Below are 20,505 nucleotides of genomic sequence, written 5' to 3'. Positions count from 1 at the left end.
CCATAAATCATATATACATATTCTTCTTTACCTTACATGGCTCAGACTGTTCTGAGAAAAACTGGTTCTACCATCCAGTGATTGCTGTAGCATAATCGTTGCTTAGGTAGACCTGTTTAAAAAGATCTTGCTAATCCAGTGCTCTGGCTCAGACATGACTGCATGGTGCTTATGCTGATTTCTTGAGTTTGTTCCGAGTTCCAGTGAGTGTGTTTTGAATGCGTTGCTTGAGTTCAGCTGAAAAGTAACTGTAAGGACTGCAGGATTAAACAGGAAAACCAGATTGTGCAAAACAGTTTATTTGTTTTGCAGAAGTTTGCCGTGGTTTTTCTGGTTGATTATTGAGAAAGTCAGTGAGGTTGAAGATTAGAGCCTTTTTAAAAACAGAGGTTGGTCTTGTCTTTTTGTCTTTGAAGGGAGGCTTGTCTGAAGTTTCTGAGAGTGATTTTCACTTCAAACTGGTTTCAGTTGTCTTAAAATAGTAAATGTGAAAACTTAAAGTTATTATGTGATAAATTCTCATGTAACCTGCAGTTAATGTACATTATTATTTAGCAGAATGACTATTCTAGCAGGAATCACCATTTCTGAAAATCTGCATGTGGAGTGGAGTCAGTGTAGAGCACATGGTTTTGATATACAAATTTCCCTATTTTAGGCCCCAGAGTTTAGCCTCCCTTCCAGCTAAAGTCAATTATTTTATTTATTCTACTGATTTTTTTTACTTTTTTTTTTTTCCCCCAAAGGAAGCTGTCTTATAACATGAACAGAATGTAGAGGTGTGCAGCTAAAATACATACGTGAATTTATGTCATAAATTTGTGAAAAGGGGAAGTATGTGACTTGTGGCCTTGATAGTAATGATATATGTATATTCAATATGTTTCCCTGTAAACAACCTTTACTAAAATCACTCATTTCTGTTACTTAGCTAAGCTGGTATTTTTCTGGTCTTCTATTTGCTAACATCAGCTTTTTTTTTTTTTTTTAATCTTAAGGAAGGATAGTAAAATACAATATTCAATGCCTGTACACTATAAGTAAAAGATATTACAGTGTGGGGATTGTGAGCTTCTTGGAGAATCATCTTACCAAATTACCCTTTGCTGTACAGATAGGTTGTATTGACTGCCCTTAACTGAGACAGCTTTTAAAGATTATATTTACTGCTGTAGTGATTTATAGCATATGCCACTGATTGCTTATTAGTCCTCCATCATGGAAAGATGACTTTTGGAGTAGACCAGAGTCATGCCAGAAATCTCTAGTATCTTCCTGAAGCCAGGAAATATGAGAAAATAGTACTGCTACTGTGTGCCAGATGTCTGCACTAGAAAGACAATCAGAAAACCCAGCCATCTAAACAAAACAACCAGGAAACAAATAAACCTAAAGAAAACCTCCTCAAAAAAACTCAACCCACCTGTGTCATATTTGGAAAATCCATGATTCCTATAATTTAGATTTTTTTCCAGTTGAACTTCGTGGAAAAAAATGCTCAGGAGAGAAGTTGCTAGAGAGCTGGTAATCATATGATTGAACATTCAATGTGCTTGCAATATTTGAAAATTAGAATTCATAAGTGGTTAGGATTTAGTCTGTCACATATGAAAGACTCTCCTCTAGCCATATGCATGGTAGAAGATTCTATTGATCAGAAGTTGTTACAGAAGAATGCTAGAAAGGTTGTGAAGAATTCTGCTAAAAAACTGAGTAGTGAGAAGGAAGGGGTGGAATGAATGTAAAGTCTCTGAATTTCTGGCCACCTTTTGTTAACTTTCTGACATCTATACATGTATTTAACTTTTAAGTAAATTATGATTTGAAAAAATTGATTAATTAGACTTTGGGTTCTCTAGGGAACCTGTACAAATGAACTCAAAGTCTGTCTCCAATGGTAATGGAAAATGGTAACCATTTTTATTAGTTTTTAATTTGTTTTTAAAATGATACTGAATTGCTGTTAACTTTGGGAACAAACTAATAATTAATGCCTTAAGAGGTCACGCCCTGTACCATAATGTAGGAAATACATACTTTTCCTTACAACTTGCTATTTGTCATGTTTGTTGTGTAAGCAAAGTCATTCAAAGTCTTTCAGGGAAAAATATCTCTCAGAAATTCTCCAAGTATAGTATTACTGTCAAGAAAAAGAAAGCCTTTGTTGACCAACAATGTATTTAAGATTTTAAAAAAAATATCTTTGTCTAAATTTCAAATTCAAAAGACTTTTTCTGTATGGCTTGTTGGAATGGCCCTTGGGAAAGTGCAGAAAGTGGTAAATGCTGTAAAATTGTAAAATTAGAATTGCATTCTATGCTTTTTCTAAGTCTATACTGTAGTCATAAATTTTTCTTGAGGTGGAATAAGGGCTGACTTGCTATGTAAGGTCATGCTCTTAGAAAGAACCTTTTTCTCTGTTCATTTTGTGTGGCTGTTTGCCATTCAGTCTTCATCAGGTTTAACTGTTTTGCAGAAGTTGTAGTAATGTAAAATAATGTCTAGCTGTGTAATAGTGAGGCTTCAAATGCCAAGTGCTTTTATATATTTCTTACTGTGACTTCATCCAAGTTGAGAATACATGAGGATCAAAGGAAGAGTGGCATTACATGCCAGCAGTAGGGAGCATTCCGTGTTTGCTTGCAATTACCTGCTTTGTAGAATATGGAGGAGAGAGTACAGTAACGTGCTATGGAAGCCTATCTCCCATATGTTTATTTCTGTACTTGGATTCAGTATTTATTTTCACTTTGTGTCTTTTTTACAGAATGGACAGCAAATTGTGGATGAACCTATGGGAGAAGATGATATCAACCAACAAACTGTAAGTAAAAGATGGCTGTAATAAAAACAGTACAATATTGGAGCACACTGACATCACTTAATTCATAGGCAGTTTGCCACTAGTGTTTTGTTGTTTGAGTTTACTGGATGTGGGGTGTACTCTTAATATTTTTGAGAGAGGTTTTTTTTCTCACTAACTCGGGTCTAGTTTGGTATCCTACTGTTCTCAAAACTCATTCCTCAGCTTTCAATACTGTTTCAGAGAAGGTCAGGGGTGAGGAACAACTGTGAAAGTGTAGTTTCCATTGTGCTTGTTATTGAAAGGCATTAATCAAAGGAATTCTTAACCTAGGCCTCTTAAGAATAGAGATTGTTACTAGAGGATCAGTTAACTTTCCTGATTGTGATAATTTTTAAGGTTCCTTGTCTTCATGTCATACTTGCAGTTTACAAAATTTCATAATGTGAAGACACTGAGCTCAGTTTTCTCATTGCAATGCCTGTGAATTTTGTCAAACATTAAGTTTACCTGTACTTTTGTGTAAGAGAGTAATAGTTGAATGTTAAATCTGATAAATGGCTTTGTCAATAAAAACATAAATTTTTGAAACTCCATGTTTTGTTAGACTTCAGGGTTCACACGCTGCTGTGCATGTTGTGCAGGCTTAAGGTTGTAAGTAGATGGTCAAAGCTGTTTCCATCTATATATGGAAATATGGATATAATTGCAACACCATAGCAGTTTCTGTCTGCTGAAATTGTGCACAGAGAGAGTTGAGATAATAAGTTGCTTTTTCCATCTTCAAATGTACCCATAATAGATGTAACTCTTAAGCTGACATGAAAACTGGGTGACTGCAAGCCTGCATTGTATAGCTGCTCTTGGTTCCTCCTCATAGCATCAAGGCTCTACTGTATGTACCACAAGAGGAAGAAATGAGGCAACTGCTGACAGGTGACTGAAGTCACAGTGTTAAAAGTAAGAAGAGTAATTGTGGGTTTAGAAGGCAACACTAGGAGATCGTTTGTTCTGATATTGTGCATAATATGGACTACAATGCTTACTTGAATTCTTGTGTAAGCTAGAACATATCTTTGGGAAAGGGTTCAGTTTTGTTTTGTTAATTTATTTTGACATGCCATTGCTTGATTATTTCCTTGTTTTGAGTCTGTAATTTAACAGTTGTATTTGATTTACAAGGCAAGGTTTTGGTGGGGAGGGTTGATCTCTGTGAGAAGGGGTCAGGTGGTTTACACCACCATGTAGGACAGAGTCAGGTTCAACCAGCATTAAAATGGGTCCAGCACTGGCCTAAGCTAGGCCTATCAACCATATGGGTATCTGTGATTGCATGTTTATGGTAAAAATTGCTGTGTTGCATCTGTGAGGGTAAGGAGTAAAAAAAGTGTGAGAGAAACAGCCCAGAAAGGCACCAAGATGAGTGAAGAAGGAATCTGCCAGAGCAGAGATTCCCCTGCAGCCCCAGAGAAGACCATGGTGATGCAAGCTGTCCCCTGCAGCCTGTTGGAGGATTACAGCGGAGCTCTCCCCGCTGCAGCCTGTGCAGAGCCCATTCTGGTGGAGGCTGGTGTCTGGAACTGCAGCCCCTGGAGAGAAGCCCACAGGGAGCAGGTTTTCTCATGGGGAATTTAGGCTGGAGCAGTCTATTCTTGAAGAACTAAACTTTGTGGGAAGGATCTGTGCTGGAGCAGGGATAAACTAAGGAAGTAGCAGAAACAGTGTTAACAACTGATTGCAATTCCCATTCCACCTGTGCTGCTTGACAGGGAGGAGGTAAAGAGTGGTATCAGCCTGAGAAGAAGGTGGTTTTAGTTTCATCTTTGTTTATCACTTCCTGGCAACAGGTGAAATAAATTTTCCCTAAATTGATACTCTTTGGCCCATAGTGGTAACTGGTGTGTGCTGGCCATGTTCCGAAGGCAGTGCATGAGCTTTTCTTCTACAGGTCCTACTGAGGAGGGGGGATTGAGAAAGTGGTTGGGTGGGTGTCTGGCAGCCAGCAGAGATTTAGCCCTCAAAATTATCAAACTTTTCTTTCAGTATTTGATAATTACAGGATGCTTTCAAATGTTTCCTCTTACTTCCTTTGGAAATGTCCAAGCTGCTGCTTTTTTTGGTGAGCAACTGATTTTAATATAGTATGACCATCAAAAAGTTGAAACGTTTCTCTAATATTCTTTCTGTCATGCTTGAGCTGCTTGGCTGAGGTTGTTTTAGCTTTGTAATGTATCAGACCAGTATTTTAGGAGTATACTTTGCATTTATTTCTAGGCTGTGGTGAGTAAAATGTTGGTAATTGTGGTGTAAATTATCTAGGGGTTTTTAAACAAGACATTATATTTGACTGAGCAGCTGTATTAGCTGGAAGCTAATCAATGCTGTCAGGTGATAAAATATTACTTGAGCTGGGATATGAGATTCTCTCAGTGCTGCATAATCTGTTTTGGTGCAAGATATAGACAATTTTTAAATTACCACTGAAACTTAAGTTGTTCTGTTTAACTTTGCACTTAAATGGACTTGGGGCACTTACATAGCTACTAACAGTTGATGAAATTTCTCAGATGTAACTGAGGACAGTGGAATGCCTAGGGTGTACTAGCAAATCAGGTAAGACAACAAAATACTTTTGTAGGTGTGTGAAGTATGCAAGTTCAGGATAGAAAGTTGTACTTCTGTGGAGGTAGAAGGTGAAAGCTTGAAATCTGCATCCTTTCTTAAGTGGTTGGGTAGAATGTTGATAATGCAGACGAGATAGGAAGTTTAAAATAAATATTAAAATTTAACACAGTTCTATGTACATAGGAACTCTCTCTAGTATTCTGTGTATCAAATGATAAATTGTTTCATTATATCTGTGTTCTTTTGGTCAAAAGTAAAGTTAATTAACAGGAAAGCCTGAGTTACATGGCTGTGGTTCAAATTTGCTGATGGTTTTAGGAAAAGCAGGAGCTATAAAAATACCCATTTGTAAGGAGTCCAAGATGCTGTGTGGTTCAAAGTCTTGCTTCTTTTAAAAGGGGACTCATTCAATACTCTGGTTTTATTGCAACAAGTTTGCTGATTGTATCTGACTTTATAGCTTGTTGCCAACATTTTTTTATCTGTATCTCATAAATTACCTGGGACCAGCAGGAAATAAATGTAAGAACAGCTGGCTGAAGCTTAACCTAATGTGAAAACTTAAGTGAACATTACTGAAAGGGGAAGCTATTTAAAGCCTTTTATTTGCTACCTTTCTCACTCTTGCGCTGTCTGCCATTGCTTTTTGTACCTCTGTGTCCATAGAGATTGAGTAAATTAACTGAGCAAATTAATTGTTTTGAGCTGTTGCAGTCATGCTCCATGCTTTATTGCTAGTTAAAGCTAACCAGAAACTGCAGCTACTCTAGCAGGTGGCTTCCCATTTTGTGTGTATGTAAAGAGCTTTTCATATTTGTGCTGTGTTCTTTATGTTCTATTATCTGGATTCTATGTAGCTGATAAAACACTTAGTACAACTGATGTATTACCATGCATTCTACTAGCTTAAGCCTAATTATTAAACATATGAAAATATTAGGTTCCAATAATTTGTAAAGAGTTTTCTTTTCACTAGAAGTGAAGTTTTCATTTATAAGTTGCAGGAAAATTTCTTCTTGGTAACCTGCAAGGACTAAAGGTTGTTTTTTTCCAGTGCAGGCCAAATGGAACCTCTTCAGGCTCAAACCTGCAATGGATCTTTCTTCAATGCAGGTGGTGGGTCGTATTACTACCTTTGACTTCTTGCTTTGACCTTACTTTTAAACAAGCAGAATTAAAGCATACATAGAATTAAGACTAAATCAAAATAAATCATATTGAAATATGCTGACTGGGGTGATAAAATTAAATCTCAGTAGCTGTCATCATATTAGTAAAAATAAATAATTAAGGTAACAATAATTAGTCAGTGGGTAGTCAAAAAGTAGAGTAAGAAATGCTTGCAAATACAAGTCAGTAGTTTAAAAAGTCTTTTTAATTTATTTTTTCCTGGTAGAATTTAAATAATGCATCTGTTTGCAGTCAGGAGAGATGAAAGATAATTTTCTTTCCAATCAGTGTTTTTTATTAAGAAAGTTTGTAAGAAAAGTGTGATTCAGGATACATTGGAAAAATAATCTGAAGCATGTAAACAATACTTGTTGAAGTATTGAATTTCATTGGTCAGTGCTGAGATTCTATATTTTACATGCATATATCCATACAATTTACACTAAATCTATAAAGCACTGGAGTGGGGATGTCAAGATAAGGAGAGCGGAATCAATCACCAGTTACAGCCATGGGCAAAACAGCCCCCAACACTTAAGCAATCATACTAAATCCAGAGTAAACTAGGTAATCTCATTTGTTATGTCTTCATCTGTGAAAATAATGTAGGAGGAGAACATTATTCAGCAAAATTCAGGAAATTTCAGGAAAAAAAGCATAATTAATTTTTATTTAGATTTTTAGATTTTAAAACATTCCAAGAGACTTTAACTGATTTTTAGTTTTACCTCAATTTCTAATATTCTGTACTAGAAAGAACTCAATGTTTCAGAAACTTTTGTTTGCCTTTTGGCAAGCCAAAGCACCATTTCAGGATTGCTCTTCTGTTGGATATTCCTGCTCAGGTATCGATAGCAGTTTCCATGTTTAAGAACAGTCATGTTTGTTAACATGACATTGAAGGCATTTCTGATGATTATTTTGATGTGTTTTACTTTTGCTGATGCAGCCTTCATATTTCAATTTTCTGTGTGTGCATTTTTGTCAGTTTTTTTATTAAAATTATTGTCTCTGTAGTAGAGTCTTTAAGATGTGGCTTTAATTTCTTAAACATTAGGGAAATGTTTGGATTCACAAGTGTTCGTAGTCCATAATCCAGGTTTTGAATTTCTCATTATTTACAGACTGATACTTAATTTTAGCTGAAACAGCTACTTGTGTAGCTACTTGTAACAGCTTGGGTTACAAATACTAAACTTGCACTTTAACGTATTCTGTAATTCTTACATTCCTTTTAGTGTATTCTACTAAATGTGCTTAGATATAGGAACTCACGTATTTAATTCTATTTCACAATCCAATAGCTTGAGTCTTAAACAAATAAGCTTTTTTTGGGCAGACTGTTTACATCTGTAAAAATTAAATCCAGTCATTTCCTTCTCAATGACCAGGTTGTACTTTGTAAAAGGCAGAAGGCTTTTTCTTTTTTTTTGTCTAACATGATGGAATTGGAAATTCTTTATCTTCCAAAGTGCTCTACTCTGCTGAAACTTGGATGAATTTTGTTAGCAACTTAGTGATGTGGTGCATCCTACCTCTCTGAGACTGACCTTGCAGGTCCTCATGTAAGAAAGAAGTTACAGCATCCTTGTAAACCGTGAAGACCATTTGGTTTTAGATAACTAATATATAAAGAAGGCAAGCCTTGTAATATATTTTTCTCCCAAGGTGTCATCAGGTGTGGAGGAAAGGTTACAGCAAAACTGCCTTTGTGTTCTACTGGATTTTCTGAGTGACTTATTTTGCATTTGGTGTCTTATGTGTAGGGTGCTTTCTGGATCTTGGTCAGAAAATTTGAATTATTTGAGAGTGTAAGCAATGCTCAAAGTCAAGCTGCTTACTTGTTACACAGAGAGAAAACAGATGGTAGCCCCAGAAAGCCTGTAAACTGACAGATGGAAGCTGCCACACCCCCTGTTTAATAGAATATTTCTGCTTTGGCTATACAAATGTATTTCTTATGAAGAAAAGTATATTATTCAGCTTCTGAAAACTCAAAAAATTAGCTCTCTGTCCCTCAACTGTTGACCTTTGTCAAACAAGGGCTTTTCATTCCATATGTGTGCTGCTTCTTTGTTTTTTGCAAGTAGCTGAAAGCAATCCATACTAGAGAGCCTTGCTTTTCTAGCACTGTAAAGACTTGATTTGCATTGTTACACTTCTTAAACTGAGGGTATAGGAGATTGTCAGATTACCTGATGGACTCCACTTAGATTAAATGTTTCAGCATTCAGTAAAATTCATGGATTCCCAAATGTTCTGTATTGGTTTGAGAGTTCCTCAACATTTTTCAGTTCTCCTGCTCTCTGTAGTGTCTATGAGCTCTTTTCTCTTGAAAGTCTAGACAGCATTTCTCCTAATTTTTGTAAACCCAGATCATCTAACTTAAACAATGAGGAGGGGAAGATGGGAAATGAATTGACTTTATATTTCTGCACTGAAGGAGAAGGATATGCATTGTGCAAGTGGAGTTCTGCAGTTGACAGAACTGTGACTGACAGGCATACCACATTCCCTTTGTTTTGGAGGCAGTCGTGTCTTCTGATAAACAAGTATGATACAAATCCTTATCAAAGGTTTTAAGGTAGGGAAGCAACTTGCTGCAGCAATTTGTTCTTTTTATCATAGACTTCCCTGTTGGGGACTGCTGCCCTCTAACCTGTCTCCTTCATATACGAAGGAATATTTAAAAGGGCAAGCTCTCTTCTGAGAGATTCTCAAAGTGAGTTGTGTAGCTTATATCTTAATGTTTCTGGTTGGCTGCTGGTGCTCTTTGGGAACCATGCAGGCTGTGTTCTCCCAGACCACAAGAAATTTCTTCCACCTGCCAGACTCATGCCGGTTATAGGAGAGCTATTGTTGTGAAGTAACCCCACTGACCCCTGAGCACTGCGCTTTGTACTTCTCTGGGAGGTCACATAAAAGGTTTGGGAGAGCAGTAGTCAGTAATTATACAAATGTTTCAGTTGAAATGCCTTGTTCCTGTCACCCTTAGCAAATCTGCAGCAAAATATGCTCTTACCTTTAAAGCTAAAAGATAAGAAAATTATTATTTACCCACAGTATCTTTTCACCTTTAAGGAATGTTGTAGTTAGAGCAGCTCTTACCATTTACTCTCAGTTTCTGTCTTTAGCTCTTTTTGGTACCACAGGGTTTAATTTAGTGGCTTGAAGATTCCTCATCACTCTGCTTTTAGTGTAATTGTATCTATTCTTGACAAGGTAAAGGCAGAGAGCTTACATGGTCTTCCATTTATTTATTTAAATTTCTTTTAAATTTTCCAAGTGCAAATAACTACATTGCTGTTAAACTGCAAAATTAAATTCTTGAGGTATTTCAGTTGTGAAGGAAAAAGTAGCTGCAAATTTGAAACAATTGAAGAGAGGATAGCTTCAAGTAATTTTTATGCTATTTATGGAATATTTGAAATCCTTGTGTTGCAGTAAGCTCCTTGAGTTCAAGAAGGTCTGTTCATCTTGAAACTAATATTTAATAATTCTTCGTGCTGTGTTACTGCTGTTGTAGAAAAGATTGCTTCTTCCAAAAAGGCTGTACCACACTGGACTGTAAAAAGCACATTGGCATTGAGGACTTCCGAGCCCTCAGTTGAGTCATAAAGTCCTCCTTTGTGTAGTAGTACATCCTGATGGCCTGTGTTTGTTATAATAATTATGTATATTCGGTACACAGAATTTGAAAGATCGTCCCTGAAGAGGTGTCAAAAAGACTCAGAAGAGTACATAAGAACACTAAAAGGGGACAATTTTGCCTCTGGGGTATGGGTAGTTAGGTCTTTATTTCAATTTTGCATTTTGACAAGAGGATCTTGGCTCATGCTGGGATGATGTGTAATCCCAATTTAAAGGAAAAAAAACCTAGAAACTGTTACTGTAGGGAGCCAGGATGTGGGATAGAGATAGCAGCAGTGTGTTCTGTCACTTAAATTACTGGCTTTGTCTTCTGAAGAGGAGTTAAAATATAACAAAAAAGGCAGTAATCCAGATATTTGTTAGAACCCAGTCAAGGGAAGCTGTCTGCAGGGTGAGTTTGTTTTCATGTCTTGTGCAAGCAGGACTACAGTATTTTGCTGTATGTTTCCTTTGATACCTAGTCACTAAACGGAATCACCTGGATATGTTTACAGCTGGATACTTGTATATATGCCTTTGACTAAAGGTTTTTACTTGCTTTTGTTTATTACTTGAAAAACAGTCTTGTTCCACTAAAGGAGTATGTACTTTGGAATTCATTGTTTTAACAAGTATCAAAAAGCTAAAGATAGTGTCAATATTCAGGAAAATAATTCTTGTACTAAATCTAGAGAGATCAAATCAAAAACATCTCTTACTCTTCGAAGTAACTAGATTGAATTCTAATTCCTAAAACATTTGAAGTGTTTGGGGCTTTTTAAACATTGAAAGAAAGCTTTGGGATCTTTTTTACTTCAAGAAGTTCACTCTCTACAGAGCAATGCAATATTGGTGCATAAGTCAGACATTTGAGCTGGGCAATCCAATTCAAATATTTCTGTAGTTTGCCTTGGCCTAGAACATCTGTGTAGCATTTTCTATGTGCAGGATTTCAAAGGACTAGGCACGAGGTTATTTTGGTCCTCTAACTAAACTCTAGTAAATAAAAACAATCTTTAGGCATTCTCTGCACTGAAGTCTATACGATAGTGATATGTAAGATCTTAAAATATTTTGTAAAGTTAAATTCATGAAAATATCATTATTACATATAGGACTTAAAATACTTGCTATTGTGCTTAATCAGTGAAATGTTGCATAGTGGTGTGATTTCTGAAAGAGATGCCTGGTCTCTTTTGTTCTTTTCTGGGAACCAGGAATCAGTAACATCTGCAACAGCCTGTTGCTATCAGGCAATCTGCTTAAGTTTCCTGTGCTGATCTCTAGAAGTATCAGCAACATGAGTACCTCTGCTGCCCAGTCTGTCTTTATCATGGCTCTGTGTGTGTGTGTGTGAAATCAGTGTATTTTTTTAATATTTTCTTTTTTTTTTTTTTTTTTTTTTTTTTTTTGACCTTTTTTTCCCCCCTTCCTTCTCCCCACCCCCCAGCTGTGTCTGACTTGCCTGACAGGAAATTTTCTAATTGCCGGAACAGCTGGTCACAGCAAAAACGCCAGGGTTGGTCTTCCCTGCTGGACTGACGATCACTCAGTCAGAAAATCCAAACATCATGGTTTCTTAGTCATGTTTAAGTTTCTGGCTCTGCGTGTTCGCTCTGTTCGGGTGAGCTTAGTTTCTTATTTAAGAGAAAAAGGGGGAAAGGGGAAAGTTTGACTTCTGATTTCAGAGCAGTTTCAGTCTTTCACTGCTTAGGGATCAGCGTTGTTTAGATATAAAGTGTTTATTTCCTTAAAAAAAAAAAAAGACTGTGGTGTGTTCATATAAGTTTCTAAGATACTTACTGTTAATTTAGCCTAACTAGGAAATTGTTACCTGTGTGTAAATAATGTAAACTTATATTTCAGCAGGAGGTGGGGGGGTGTTAAATGTGAGCTTAGCTATATGTTTTCTCACAGAGAGTCAAGTTTTATTAAAAACTTTTGTATATTTAATACTTAGTGGTTATTTTGGTGGTTACATCATCAGATAGTACTTTAAACTGTAAAATATGGCTCTGTGTGATGATAGTTAAAATAAATCAGGCTTATTAATATCTTAAATTTACTTCTGAAATGGTATGAAGAGTAGTGGTGCTTGCATAACAGTGTTAGGGCTATTTCAACTTTTAAATTATGATTTAGTGATAGCAAATGTTTAATTTGTATAATTTGTCTTGTTTGGCATATATTTGAGCATTAAAAAGTTTGGTTTAAGTTGAGAAAAATTACTAGTGGAGTATTGTATCATCCCAAGCACTGTTTCAGAACTATTTAGCGTTACATGTAAACATGCAATGGAACAGAATATTTTATCATTGGAAGTCAAATCAGTTTTCATGTTTGTCCTTTTGTAAGTCTGCAAATACTTTTCAGTGAGGGGGTAAAAAACCCAAAACCCCATTACATTGTTGTGTAATGACTTCACATTGTAAGTGAAGGTTTATTAACTTGTAAAAGCAGTAGACACCTACTAGCCCATGTACTGGTTTAAACAACTTGTATTAATTTTTGCAATCCGTATTAAAAAATGAAATGGAATTTTCTTGCCATAAGTGAAACACCAGAACAAGATATGAATGTAAAACTATAGAACATAGGTTGCATTAAAATCAAGGGGTCTTTTGATGTAAACCTTATAAAATAAATATTTATCAACTCATAGTCTTGAACTATAGTTTTTTTTTTTCCACAGGCAACACGAAAGCCATTCATCAGAAATTTGGTTTAAAAATGACAGTTTTATCTACTTATAGCAGCCTGGTTAGGTTGTCTTCAACATTCTATTGATTTCAAAATTATAGCTATTGCAGACCAAACAAAAGTTTTTCAACCCATATAGATTTCAGTATATTCTTAGGAAATTATGGTAATAAAACAGAATTTGTAGCTTTCCTAGATTTGTGCTGAATATGCTCAGGCATTATTTTTCATTCCAAATAGTTTGGGGATTTTTAACTTGGTTTTTTTTTTTTTGTTGTTGTTGTTTTTTTTTTAATTTCAATTCTCTGAAATGTTAGTGCTTACAAAGTAGGAGAAAAACTTATATCAGAGTTACTGGGAAATGAAAGTTCCACCCAATGAGTATTTTTTTCCAATGCTGAGGAGCACATTTGAGTTCATGAGATAATTTTGTGCTATTTGATCAAAGGAGAACTGCATTGCAAAACTGCTTTTGGTGACACTAGGCTTTTAAAATGCTTACAGGAATTCCTCAGCTTACCTGCCAAACAACCTACTGCTTACAGTTCCTTTGGGAATGAAGGAGTAGTATCTCTGTCCTGTCCTTTTATATTTTCATTCTAACGAAAGAAAACATTTTCAGAATTAAGGTCCTAGCCTGTGTACACATTTATCTATAGGGCCATTTATCCTTGCCTCTCCTCTGGCTTGTTTCTCTGGGACAGGATTCATTCTTGAAACTCCCATCTTGCTTCCTATCTGTACAATCAAAAGGATGGGAGGAGTTCTGTCTCAGTAACCAGGTCTGCAGTCTTCATTCTGTGTGTTGGCTATGTGCAACAAATACAGACATAGACATCCTCTAGATCTTAAAATTGTTGCAGAAAAAAACAGAAATGAAAAAGAGTAGAAAGAGAGTAAGGAATAAATATATAAATACAGTTTTTTCTTTGTTATCTCTACAAATTGTTTTTCTCTGAGAGACTTAACAATTCAAGAATTTAAAAAAAAAACAAAAAACAAAAAAACACCCAGACCCTGAAACTAAACATTTACAAATAGAGGGGTTTTTTAGGAAATCTTACTTTCTGCCAGGTAAAACAATAGACGCTGTCTGCAACAAGTGATATGATGCTAGTTGAAATTGTAAGTTTTTCCATCTTTTAAAAATAAAGAAAGATACAAATTGTGAAAGCATGTCTGTCTGGCTTCAGATGTCCAGTTTTCTTTGATAGTAGTGTAAAACAGACAATATACACAGAATATCCTTAGATCACCTTGACTTAATTTTATGCATGGTACTGCTTTGCATTTTGTTGAATTGGAATAATTGCTACTTTAGAAGAAGGATTTTTAATCCACTTTTTAGAAAAATTGTGTGTGAGCATGTAAGTAGAAGTTAGTTATTTTAAGTGACTCAAATTGAATATTAGTTGCAGTTATGAGGAATGGATTTTAGTCCATGATTTAGCTCACTAGCGCTGCTTACCAAAGTAATGGGAGATTGTGAAGTACTTGTTGGACTGTGAGTTTTATTTTTAAGGTAGTTTTGAATTTGAAGGTACAAGTATAGAATGTATGAATGTATATAAAATTTGTCTAAGATATTTAAAAATTTTTACCTTAATGAAGATTTCTATAAGCTCTAATACAAGAGGTAAAAGTAATTAGTTTTCAGTTTGTTGTTACTTTAAAAAGTATAGCTTAAAAGGAGGCTTTCATTTCTGCAGATAATGCTGAAAATTCATCCTATGTTCACAACAAATTGGGAAAGTAAAAATGCATCTAGGAGACTTCCTGACTCAAGGGAGGGGAGGAAAAGGAAATTGTGTATATGAGCTGGGGAACTGTGCCAACATTGAGTCATCCTTTCAAAATCACTTGATATCCAATAAGCTTACTGTCCTTGCAGGACATAACTGCTTTATGTAACTTCAGCACCAAGGTTTAATATCATAGTCAATACCTTAGAAATGTTTTATTTGATTATGGGGATCAACATTATATGCCTGTAACAGACAGATATTTTGCCAAACACAGACATGTCCAGCAGAGCTCTTAGCAGAACCCCTTAGTAAGGGTAACAAAGTAGTAAAAGGTGGTCAATAACGATTGTTGGAGCAGTGTTAAGTAAATTGCTGAGGAATCCATTTTTCTTCTTTTCAGCCTTATCTTTGCTTTTACTGAATGTACATGTGCTTCAGGAAAGTGCATTTGTCTAAAGGAAGCAAAACACTCCTAAAAAGGGATTGAGAGGAGTGAAAACAAAGCTGCTACTTCTGTAAAGAAAATGGAAAATCTATGCTGCTGCATAATCAATACTAACAAATGAAAAATGATAAAAGCAGTATCTTTGCCACTGCACATTTTTCAAGAGAAAAGTAAGATTGCAATTAGCTCTTTATTCATTGGATTTGCATTTGTGAAAATTGTATGGTCAACAGCATACACTGATTTTAAAACTGATACAATGATCTTGAAAAATGGGTAATGTTTGAGGGAGGTGTTCACCAATATGGGCAGTATGGTTTTGACTTTATTATTAAAGCTATCAAAAGGATTTTTATTTCTCTTATTCTGATTGCTGACTATAGAAGTTAAGGTTTCAGAATTGTGGTCTTTGCTAACGGTGATTCTGGCTGTTTCTCATGTATAAATTATCCCAGTATGAAATAGATACAGAAAGCAGTGTAATATGTGATTTTAAACAGAAAATACTCATTAAATAGTTCCCTAAAGAGTTTCTGATGGGATCGCACCAACATTTTTACATGTATTAATAGGGTCTGTTTAAAATAAGTATTAAAGTCACAATATTGGCACAGTTAAATGCTTAATGGTGTGTTAAGAAAAATGTCTTCCATAGTTTGAGGGAGTGACTGGACTTTATCAGGTAGTGACTCTTGGAAGGACTCTCAGCATCACTGTCACGGTGTGACTAGGGTTTTGCCAATTTTAATATATTTAATTTCTTTTAGAAATAGGATTTAGGAGTAGAGACAAGGCAGGCTTAAAACTTAAAAGGGTACAAGAAGAAATTTATTAATAACACAAAAAAGAATTCAGAATAAGATTGCTAGATTGTTCCCTCCTCCCCTTTCCTTCATTCCACATTCCTTAACAACAACATACAGAGAACACTTCAGTCAGTTATCTACTTAAATAATCATTTCAGTTCACTCAAGAGAGAAAAATCCTGTTTTTGATTTAGGCTTAGGAGGGTGTCTTCACTTTCACAGTCTGCATCTGCCTGGGACTTACAGAACCATGAATTTTCCTCCCATTTACACAGTATTTTCAGAGCTGTGTTATGGGTTACAATTTACACATGGAGTACCACTTTTAAAGGCAGTCTGGTGCAAAAAACCAAAATTCTCTTCATGTCCTTCTCTATCAAATGTCTCTGTTCATATTCCAGTCCCAAAACAGAACTGATTTTCCGAGGCAAAAAGTCTTCTTCTCAAGCACCCCCAGACCTCCCCAAGTATATTTCACAGGTTAAAGGAATTTTAGTGAAGTCACCCAGGCCGAGCCCCAGCCAGGGACCATCGCACCCCAGGAGGCCGGAAGCCAAAAGAGAGAGCGGTGAACTTGATCCACTGTGATTTGTGAAAGCGAAATAACTTTTCATTGGTTTTCCGAGCTGTCAATCACCAAACCAGCTCTCCGATTGGTGCCAGCAGATCACAGGGGGAGCTCCCAGAGGCGGGAGAGCCCCTCCCACTCCCCAGCCTCATGGAGCTTTCCCTGAGGTGAATCCACCCCTCCTCCCTAGCACGTGAAACCAACACAACCACTAAACACAGCCCATGGCTGCTCCTCAGCAGCTGTGGCCGCTGCAGGTCGAGGGATTAGGCTGGAAGTGTGGGAGTATTGCTCTATGAGCAGCATAAATCGGTGATGCAGGGGCTTCCATAATAATATGAACAATGAAGTAGTAAAAATAAAAAATTCAGGGAGGACTTTATAAGAACAGGAGCTGGAAAATCACTTTACAGCAAAAAAGTCTGAAAAAATTCTTAAGGAGCAAATTAAGTCATAACTAAGATTTATGTCTGGAAGTAACTGTATATCAAAGATGGTTCTGGTTTGTACCTTCTTTACTCTGTTAAGACCAGTACAGAATTACCAGTTAAAGGTGAAACCTGGCTAATGCTGGAACCAGGATTACCAGTATTTAAATTAATTTCTCCAGCAGTCGCTTAAAATGATTTAGTTATTATACGGGTTTTAATTACTTATTGAGATTGACTTAAGGTAAACATTAGATAAGAAGTTTCACAAATTTCAAAGTCTTAACCTCATTTTTACAGTTTTTGGTTAGCATATCAACAGTGTTTGATGTCCAGGAAGAACTTTTATGATTACTGGACCCATCCAAGGATTTGTTGCATGTGTCAGATTTCCCTCCTACTGGGTTTTGATGAATTCGAATATGTATAGCCACATCTGTCCTAGTCATGTGTGCTTCTTATTGAAAAATGGCAGTTTATTTAAAAGTCCTACTAATGGTCAAGTTTTTTCTCCATTCTAAAAGCATAGATACTACAGGATTTCTTTCTGTCCAGAAATTGTGTTGTAAAATTCAGAGGTTTTATTTAAAACAAGTGTGAGGTTAATGTTTTGTCCTTGTTTCTTTTTTATGTTCTTTATTTCTTAACTTCCATCTCTGTTAGATGCAGAAGGGACTGGTATGCCTTTTACTTTCTTCAGCCATGAAACATTTTATTCTGATGTTACAGGTTTGGTGTTGTATTTCTTGCTATATTTTGTATAGCCAGCAAGTATGCAGAGGAGAATTTTTTTAATCAATATTTAGTCATTTGCTATCTGAAATTCACTGCACTTCTGAGATTTTCACCTTCATCTGGGTAATGTTCATGTCATGGGAAAGTGAACATGCAGCTAGCCTTGTTTTGCACTCGGTTCTTTTGAGTCCCTTGTAACAGCATGCGGATGTTGTGTGTTATCTTCAATATCCCCTTCCTGATTCAAAGGACTCAAGATAGGGTTTCTATTCAGCACATGTCTCATGCAATAATGACTTCAGGGATTTTCTAAATCAACCTTTTGTAAAGTGAACTTTCTCCGAAATCTGTTTCTGAATTTCGTCCAGGTGGAACTCAGGTATGGTGTAGGTGTTTTAGCCTTTAGCTGCTGTTACTCCTTTTTTGTCATCAAGTAAGAACATCCACTTTCCACAATAATGGGCCTCAGAGTAATCCAAAAACTAATGCAAATCCTTTTGAAGTGTTTCAACATGTTAAAAATAAACAGAATGTTCTTTCAAAAAGCCTTCATCTATAGGTACTGGTGGTATGTGCAGCACGTATCTCTTTGCTCTTGGTATGATAAAAATTAAACCTGGAAGAAAAAATTAAACCTGACAGGTTTTTTGTTATTCTCTCCATAGTTAATCAGAAAGATTTTTTTTTTTCTTTTTTAATTTAACTTTTAAAAAATCCCACACTATTATAATCAAATAAATCTTCCTGGACCATTCCACCCCCCAGTCTTGTTTGCATGCCTATCTTTGTTAGGAATCTTAGTTTTCGGGTATCTTTCTTTTGGTCAGTTTTCTGTTTAGTTAATTTCACTGGAGCTGACAGTAGCGACTATGCAGTCAGTCTTTCTGTCCAGTGTACTTTTAGAGTCACGTGCTATTGACTCTAATGTTTGAATGTCTTAAGCTGTAAATGTTTCCCTGTACTTTTTTTTCCCTTACCTTTCCAATTCTATGTCACTTCATGACATTACACCCCTTAAACGTCATCTTTGTGTAGGAACAATTTAAATACACTGGTACATTATTATTTTTGTGCTAAAACTTTACTTTTTTTAGGCAGCTGCTGCTTTTTTCCTTTCGAGTAATTTATGCATACAATAATTTTAATATATACTTTCAGTATGTTGAAAAGTATATACTCAAGTCTTTGTCACTCATCGTGAAGCTGATGAACTAATTATTCTTTTAGTAACTTAGCTAAACTATGCTGTCATGAAGATTTAAATGTTTAAAATATTTCTATTCATACTCCCATAATTTTGAGTATCTGGAAAAGGAGAAATGTCTTCCAGAAATACCTTTCCTAAGTAAGCATTCCGTATGTAACATAGCAGTTTATTATTGATGATCAGTTTAAGTTAATTCATATCTTACAGTTCTTACACTTCTTTAAGTGTACGTAATTCTTGCTGAATTTCCTATTTCTGTCCTGGTATTTTGAAATTTCTTTGCCAAGCACTTGTCGTCATTTATGTTCACACTTTGCTTATGCACTTTTTTCAGGAGGCTGAGGCTGAGAATTTTAAGTGCAGTGCAACTCCTATGGTGTTTGGATGTGCTAATATTCCTTATTCTGAATGGCTTTCCTCTTCCTGCTACAAGTCAGAACACAGATCTGATCCTGTGCTGCCTATTTAGATGATCTGGAGTATTTCCTTGTGAATTATTTTGCCAATATTGCAGCATATCTTGATATATTTTTAAAATTACTTTAATCTTTAGTTGATTGTTTCTTTGTTCTTTTTACATAAAATTTGCAGACTAAAAATGCTTCCATTTTTTGAGGTCCTATTTAAGCACTAATGAGTGCTGCAATGGTACTGTAGATTTTACTGGTGGTTTTCCTTAAATACCGGTTCAGAGCTCAGTTTAGTAGTCCTAAACCAGCTTTTCAGCTGACTCTGGAATATACTGCTCAGAAAAAGATCTGCAGATAACACACAGGTTGTTCTGCACTGATGAACTTATGCCATCCAGCGCTGCATGGGCCACTTCTTTACACAGAGCAGTTTTAGATCTCCTACTGAGAATTCAGGATTCTGAAGGGTAAATTCTGAAGAGTTTATGTATGGATAATCTCATGTTTTTCTCTTGCTTTTCTGGGCTTTTTCATTACTACTGAGAAATATGTACTTAGTAAGACCCTGTTTCTACTTCCTTTAGGGTTCGAAGTCTGGTTTCCTTTTAACACGTTATCTATTAGTTGTTCCTCTAATAATATCTCAGAAATACAAGTATTTCATGTTGCAGCAGAGTTAATTTGCTCTTGAATTGAAAAGTGAAGGTAAAGGAAATTCACATAAATTCAATTACTAGAAGCAAAATGAGCGTTTAATGTTCATTAAGTACCTAAAATATTGATTTTTTTTTTCTCCAGCAACATGATTAGGCTATTATTTTTGTAATAATGATTATTATTATAGCTTATATAGCTCATAAGTATATGATTATTAGCCTGATAATGATTAAATAGTTTTTCACTGCTTCCCTAGAAGATATCTGTCCTTTTCTTGTTTTACTGGCAAACACGTTTCCTATTCAATTTGCAGCTGATTACTTAAGATAAAAATGAGTTGCCCTTGGTGTTGCAGAATCCCCTTTTTTTATCTATATAGTTTTTCATTCAGATCTTATTTGTCTGTGCCATATGGTCCATTTGGTGTTCTTTCCTATGTGTATGTGTGCATAGACATATATTGTGAGATATATTACTATAAGCTTACTTATACAGATATACTGCCCAGAATAGTTCTGACTTGCAGACTATATCTGCAGGAAATTATTCTGGAATATGGTATTTTAAAATCATACC

The 20,505-nt window shown here is 35.7% G+C and overlaps 1 protein-coding gene across 6 annotated transcripts in view; it reads left to right on the top strand.

Annotated features, from left to right (window-relative positions):
* Nucleotides 1–20,505, top strand: part of RPS6KA3 (ribosomal protein S6 kinase A3) — a 74,985-nt gene that overhangs the window by 10,079 nt on the left and 44,401 nt on the right. For 3 of the 6 annotated variants that reach the window (XM_056487850.1, XM_056487820.1, XM_056487828.1), the window contains exons 2-3: nucleotides 2,768–2,824; nucleotides 11,679–11,852. In XM_056487850.1, coding sequence (XP_056343825.1) covers nucleotides 2,768–2,824; nucleotides 11,679–11,852 — 231 coding nt within the window. The remainder of the gene's footprint in view (nucleotides 1–2,767; nucleotides 2,825–11,678; nucleotides 11,853–20,505) is intronic. The other 3 variants (XM_056487866.1, XM_056487834.1, XM_056487842.1) reach the window with 1 other exon arrangement.

The sequence above is a fragment of the Oenanthe melanoleuca genome, chromosome 1, assembly GCF_029582105.1.
Source record: "Oenanthe melanoleuca isolate GR-GAL-2019-014 chromosome 1, OMel1.0, whole genome shotgun sequence".
In the NCBI taxonomy this organism is placed as follows: Eukaryota; Metazoa; Chordata; class Aves; order Passeriformes; family Muscicapidae; genus Oenanthe; species Oenanthe melanoleuca.
The sequence above is the reverse complement of the archived record's forward strand: the minus strand, read 5'-3'. Positions and strand labels throughout refer to the sequence as shown.